Genomic DNA, 7,124 nt, shown 5'->3' with positions numbered 1-7,124 from the left:
TATTTCCTGCCGCCGGTACGAACGATGACTTTTTCCCGATTAAAACTCTAACCCGACAAAGACGTTCACCCGATTGAGACTTTTACCCGATTATGACTTTAATCCCATCACGAGGGTCGAAATTATTCGTTACGTTCGATACCGCGGACAATCGAACGAGAAAAATATACCGATAACCCAATTCGCGACACACTATCTCATAACGTAACTAATCCTTTTTTTTTTAATGTTTCAGATCTACGAGACGTTCACAACCGGCCAAGGATTTTTTATTATCAATACTAATTTGTTATATTTCAGGCGACCTTCAAGGTTCTTTTTAGAACCACCAAATCGTTTTTTAAAGAATTCGTTTTCGATAATAAATAAAAATTAAATAAATTTATTTTCCCTTTCCCATTCCTTTTTCCTTTAACGTCGAACGAAACGTTTCGAGACGAACGTTTCAAAAATACGTAATCACATATCTTAACATTTTTATTTCAATTTCAAAACGTTCTGAATCATGGTGATGTTCAATTCTAAATTTTGCTCGGTTTTTTTATTAGTTTTAATTAGATATCAAACCGCCACCGAAGAGGTTCACGGTCTAGGCAATACGTCACTTTGGTCCATTTTGGTTAGTTTCGGTTATCGCTTTGGTGATGCCAACCACCACCGAGGCGGTTTACCGTTTAGACGGTCTATATACTTCACTTTGGCCCATTTTGGTTAGCTTCGGTTATGGAAGCGGTCTATATATAGAGACGACCTATATATGGGGCGGTCTGTATATAAAGGCGATCTGTACATGGAGGCGGTCTATAAATGGACTCTATATATGCAGGCGGTCTATATATGGAGCCGGTCCGCATATGGAAGCGGTTTAAATATAGAGGCGGTCTGTATATGGAGGCGGTTCATATACGAAGGCGGTCTGCATTTAGAGACCGTCCGTATATAATGGCGGTCTGTATATGGAGGCGGTTCGTATACGAAGGCGGTCTGTATTTGGAAGCGGTCCGTATATAAAGCCGGTCCGCATATGGAAGCGGTTTACATATAGAGGCGGTCTGTATATGGAGGCGGTCCGTATACAAAGGCGGTCTGTATTTAGAGACGTTCCGTATATAATGGCGGTCTGTATATGGAGGTGGTCCGTATATGGAGGCGATCAATATATGGAAGCGGTCTGTATATCGAGTCGGTCCGTATACGAAGACGGTCTGTATTTGGAGGCGATCCGTATATAAAGGCGTTCCGTATATGAAGGCGATCCCTATATGGAAGCGGTCCGTATAGAGAGGCGGTCTGTATATGGAGGCGGTTCGTATACAAAGGCGGTCTGTATTTAGAGACGTTCCGTATATAATGGCGGTCTGTATATGAAGGTGGTCCGTATATGGAGGCGATCAATATATGGAAGCGGTCTGTATATCAAGGCGGTCCGTATATAAAGGCGTTCCGTATATGGAGGCGATCCCTATATGGAAGCGGTCCGTATATGTAGGCGGTCCGTATACGAAGGCGGTCTGTATTTAGAGACGGTCCGTATATAATGGCGGTCCGCATATGGAGGTGATCCGTATATGGAGGCGATCAGTATATGGAGGCGGTCCGTATATCGAGGCGGTCCGTATACGAAGGCGGTCTGTATTTGGAGGCGGTCCGTATATAAAGGCGTTCCGTATATGGAGGCGATCCCTATATGGAAGCGGTCCGTATATGGAGGCGGTCCGTATACGAAGGCGGCCTGTATTTAGAGACGGTCCGTATATAATGGCGGTCCGCATATGGAGGTGATCCGTATATGGAGGCGATCAGTATATGGAGGCGGTCCGTATATGAAGGCGGTCTGTATTTGGAGGCGGTCCGTATATAAAGGCGTTCCGTATATGGAGCCGGTCCGCATACGGAGGCGGTCCGTATACCGAGGCGATCCATATACGAAATCGGTCCGCATACGGAGGCGGTCCGCATACAAAGGCGATCCGTATACGCAAATTCGAGGTGAAACCGCGAAAGGCTCATTAAATCAGTTATGGTTCCTTAGATCGTACCCACAATTACTTGGATAACTGTGGTAATTCTAGAGCTAATACATGCAAACAGAGGTCCGACCGGAGACGGAAGGAGTGCTTTTATTAGATCAAAACCAATCGGTGGCGGGTTCGCGCCCGACATCGTTCAACTTGGTGACTCTGAATAACTTTACGCTGATCGCACGGTCTCGCACCGGCGACGCATCTTTCAAATGTCTGCCTTATCAACTGTCGATGGTAGGTTCTGCGCCTACCATGGTCGTAACGGGTAACGGGGAATCAGGGTTCGATTCCGGAGAGGGAGCCTGAGAAACGGCTACCATATCCAAGGAGGGCAGCAGGCGCGCAAATTACCCACTCCCAGCACGGGGAGGTAGTGACGAAAAATAACGATACGGGACTCATCCGAGGCGCCGTAATCGGAATGAGTACACTCTAAACCCTTTAACGAGGATCAATTGGAGGGCAAGTCTGGTGCCAGTAGCCGCGGTAATTCCAGCTCCAATAGCGTATATTAAAGTTGTTGCGGTTAAAAAGCTCGTAGTCGAATTTGTGTCTTGCGCCGCCGGTTCATCGCCCGCGGTGTTAACTGGCGTGCCGCGAGACGTCCTGCCGGTGGACTTAGCCCGTTCACGCGGGCGGTCCAACTCAATCCTGCCGCGGTGCTCTTCATTGAGTTTCGAGGTGGGCCGGCACGTTTACTTTGGACAAGTGCTTAAAGCAGGCTAAAACTTCGCCTGAATACTGTGTGCATGGAATAATGGAATAGGACCTCGGTTCTATTTTGTTGGTTTTCGAAACCCCGAGGTAATGATTAATAGGAACGGATGGGTGCATTCGTATTGCGACGTTAGAGGTGAAATTCTTGGATCGTCGCAAGACGGACAGAAGCGAAAGCATTTGCCAAAAACGTTTTCATTGATCAAGAACGAAAGTTAGAAGTTCGAAGGCGATCAGATGCCGCCCTAGTCCCCGCATAAAAGCGCCGCGCGGGGGGCGGAGTTACCGCCTCCGAAAGAACTTTTTTCCGGAAAATGGCGGAAACGATGTCGGATCCGAGTAAAACGGGGTCGGAAACCATCCCCGTTGGGGCCAAAATTCGCTCCGTTTCTCGCTACGACGAACCGTTTCCGAGATACGGCGGTTTTTTGGAAAAATTTTCAAAATTTTCAAATCGTCGTATCCCGAAAACGGTGCGTCGGAGGCGAAAAATAAGCGAATTTTCGTACCGGCCTCGGCATCATTGACTAGGCGGACCGGCCGATTCGGCGTGGGGAATCGACTGACAAAGTCTCAACCCCCCCCTCCAAATTTTACCCCCTCGAATTTTGTAATTTTTGAAAAAAAAAAAATCGGAGTAATGGGGGGTGAGAAGCGACCCCTTTGGGGGTGAAAATTTTGTCCTTTTTTTGATTGGACGAACCGTTTTCGAGTTATGGCCAGTTTAAAATCGAAAAAAAAAACGAAAAAGGGCCGTATCTCGGTAAGGGTGCGTCGGAGGCGAAAAATAAGCGAATTTTCGTACCGAGCTCAATATAACGCGCGTAGAGTGGTGCGGATTCGTAACCACTATAGCCTGGTAGGTTTCCGACGTTCCTCCTATCCATTCAAGTTTTAAATTTTAAATCGAGGTAGGCTCGCAATACTCTATACGATGCCGGCGGGGGTATCAAAATCAAGAAAATGGGGAAACCGATACCGGATTCCCGTAAAATGGGGTGGTAAAGCGTTCCCCATGGGGCAAAAAATTGCTCGGTTTTTCAAAAAAATGGCCATTTTAAAATTGAAAAAAAAAATTCGAAAAAGGGCCGTATTTCGGTAAGGGCGCGTCGGAGGCGAAAAATAAGCGAATTTTCGTACCGAGTTTCTTAAAAAGCGCGTAGAGTGGTGCGGTTTCGTAAACACTATATCCTGCTAGGTTTCCGACGTTCCTTCTATCCATTTAAGTTTTAAATTTTAAATCGAGGTAGGCTCCTAAGACTATACGATGCCGGCTTGAATAAACGAAAATTTAATAATATTGTAGATATATCACTCTGGAGTTTTGGACCGGTGAATATATCATTGAGGGAAGGCTGGTTGGGAAGGTGTGCGGAACCGTTAAAAACCACCCTTAGTTTACTGGTTAAACTTTCCGGCCTTAAAACACAATGGTGGGATAGATAATAACAGTGAGGGGACTGAACGAATCGTCTGGAATAGATTCCATGTGGTTAAGCGCAATAAATTCGTTCATGAAATCGCGATATTGCGAGTAAATCTCAGGCTGCTTCTTAAGTCTCCGCTCAAGGGAATAAAACCTCTGTAAAGCCAGAGATCGGATATTTGGGAAGATAGGGGCTTCTTCCTTAAAAGGTAAGTCGACGATGAACCGACCAGACGGCTGGTCTCGCCGGTGTGTGCTGACAAATGTTTGTTCCGCCTTAATGTCATCGGGAGATAGACGAGGTGCATCAGGAAGTGTCTTTAATTCCCAGAATTTGTCCAATTGTTGATCAAGGGAAACCGTGTCCTCAAGATGACATAGCAACGTAGCGAGTGCAGGCGCTTTGAAATGATTTATTTTCCCCATAAGGACATAGCCGAAGAATATACTAATTGCGTCGGGCTGGTCTTTAGATAAAGGGATGCGTCCGTCCAACAGAATTTTAGAAAAGACGTCGGCACCCAGAAGGAGGTCTATAGGTCCCCTGCGGGAAAATTGGTCATCGGCCATGTGTAAATTAGTTAAGCGGGACCAGTGACTATGTTTAACATCCAAAGCAGGCTGGTCTTCGCAAATTTTTTTCAGAATTAAAGCGTCAGTGGTTAAAACATGATGAGTTTTATACATCGGTCTAAAAAATATAGTTACTCCACCTAAATCAGCTTGCGAATGCATGGCGCCTAAGCCGTTTATACGAACCTCCAGGGGAGACGATCGTAAGCCTAACCGGCTAACTGTTTCTTGAGTTATGAATGACGACATACTTCCTGAATCGAGTAAGCATCGTATCGGCTGGTAGATTCCGCGACCGTCGAGTATTTCGAGAAAAGCAGTGGAAAGTAAAACGCTCGAATTCGCTGAAGAAAAACCTGCAGTTACGGTTAATGGATTTATGTGGTCAGAGAGCTTAAGCGAATCATTGTTAGCGGGGGGTGACTGAAAGTGAAGTAATGTGTGATGTTTTTTGTGGCACATATGACAACTCCACGTAGAGGTACAGGTACTAAAACGGTGAGAGCCTAAACAATTTACGCACATTTTTCCCCTCTTAACCAGATTGTAGCGCTCTGCGGGAGATTTTTCCAAAAACTCGCTGCATTTATAAATAAAATGAGAATTTTTACAAACAGGACATTTTGGTGGATTTTCAGTTTGAGCCAGCATTGCTGTAGAGTTGGAGAAAGTTGGCTTTTTGAGAAAAAATTGCTTTGTTTTAGTTTGAAAATTAATATTGTCCAACGCCAGACAATTTTTACTTAAAAATTGCTTTAATTTAGCATAACTTGGAATAGTACTGTCGTTGTGATGAAGTTCAAATCGTGTAATCGAGAAACCGTGAGTCTTTTCAACATCAATTGAACAAGTATAAAGTCCCAGTGTTCCGTGGGTAACCCTAGTTTTTGCAAAGCTGCGACATTTTTTGAAAACGTATCTAATAAAGAGCGTAACTCTTTTGAATTATCTGAGGTAAGTTTGGGTGAGCATTCGAGGTTATTGCATAAATTTGAAGCAATAACTCTCACATTATTGAACCTTTCTTTTAGTAAATCGTAAGCAATTGTGTAATTATCTGCTGTGATATCCAAATGGTCGATAGCGTCCCGAGCGACACCTTTCAAGCAAGAAACTAATAGGTTAAATTTGTCAATCGCTTTTAAGTGGGGGACCGTATGAACACGCGCATCAAATTGATCGAGAAAACTCCGAAACTCGGTAACTTCTCCGCTAAATGTCGGTAACTCAGGCTTGGGTAAATTTAAATATGCAGAGATGGGCAATTGTTCACCCGGTATAGCCACAGATTGTGTCGTCGGCTTCATTAAACGTTGCGTATAAATAGCTTGAATTCTATAATATTGAATATCGATTTTTTTTCGAAAATCATCCTCAATCTTGAATAGTTCATCCGCATTTTGCTTATCACATATGATTGATATAATTTTATTGTGAAGTTTATAAAAATTTGTTCGAGTTTCCTCAAGTTCTTTATACATAGCTTCAAGAATGGGATAAAAACTTTCATCTTCGGCATTAACTTTCAGAGCAACATCGTATATTTCGTTCAATTTATGAATTTCAGTCGACCGGAGTACTTTATTCTTTTTATAATCACCCATTTTTTTTCTTTTCGGTGAGTAAAAAGTAAACGGTTCAAACCTAATAAAAACTGGTCAAACTCTTTACACACTAATATTAAATTATGTGCCCTGCTCTATTTACCTGACTAAAAATTAAATTATCTAAAATGAACAACTGCGTATTGTATGGACGAAAGGTACATAAAACGGAATGCGAAGGTCATCAATTTTTTTGTTTTGCTCAAGAATTAGAAAATGTTTAAATCCAATTTCAAGTAACTTAATTAAAATTGTGCCCTCTCCGTGGTAATAATCGAAATCAAAATAATGCGGATTGAAATAATGAATTTATTTTAATTTCTGTAAGAGAGAAATGTTTTCCGTTGCGTAGCTAAGGCTAAAAACTGCCGAATCCGGCTCGAAGGACCAAATAATTTCTTTTCGCGGAATAACCACCGATATGAAAAGAAAAAGGGCGGCGCGCTCGGAAGAGCTTTAAAGTGGACTGTAGGCTTTAAAAATTTAGAAATACTACCGATCGCCAAACGGGCCGCTAAAGAACTTTAAGGTCTCACCTTAAGCGCACGCCTCCGTCTCCTCAGCAGGCCTGCTTCCTCTTTGCTGTAAGTTTTGCTACTCAATTCGCAAAACTTACTGGTGTTACGCCACGGACAACATAAAAACGCACAACGAAAATCTTTAGAATTAAAGTTCCCTTCGCGGAAAACGCGCAACAGATCTTGGTGCTGCCGCACACGGAATGTTAATGCACTCCCGATCGGCTTGACCCAAAAAAAAACTTTAACGGCAATACCGCGG

General features: G+C 43.5%; 1 protein-coding gene across 1 annotated transcript; it reads right to left on the bottom strand.

The window, feature by feature from the left end:
- Positions 1–5,495: 5,495 nt before the first annotated feature.
- LOC132705075 (uncharacterized) lies at positions 5,496–6,344 on the bottom strand. The gene has a single exon (XM_060675506.1). It carries the CDS (start codon positions 6,342–6,344, stop codon positions 5,496–5,498), a length of 849 nt encoding a protein of 282 aa, XP_060531489.1.
- Positions 6,345–7,124: the final 780 nt, after the last annotated feature.

This window comes from Cylas formicarius, unplaced genomic scaffold (assembly GCF_029955315.1).
Source record: "Cylas formicarius isolate icCylForm1 unplaced genomic scaffold, icCylForm1.1 PGA_scaffold_7__23_contigs__length_41026272, whole genome shotgun sequence".
Classification (NCBI taxonomy): domain Eukaryota; kingdom Metazoa; phylum Arthropoda; class Insecta; order Coleoptera; family Brentidae; genus Cylas; species Cylas formicarius.
The sequence above is the reverse complement of the archived record's forward strand: the minus strand, read 5'-3'. Positions and strand labels throughout refer to the sequence as shown.

Excerpts from the sequence above, each read along its gene's own strand:
- LOC132705075 (XM_060675506.1), bottom strand. The coding sequence starts at position 6,344 with ATGGGTGATTATAAAAAGAATAAAGTACTCCGGTCGACTGAAATTCAT.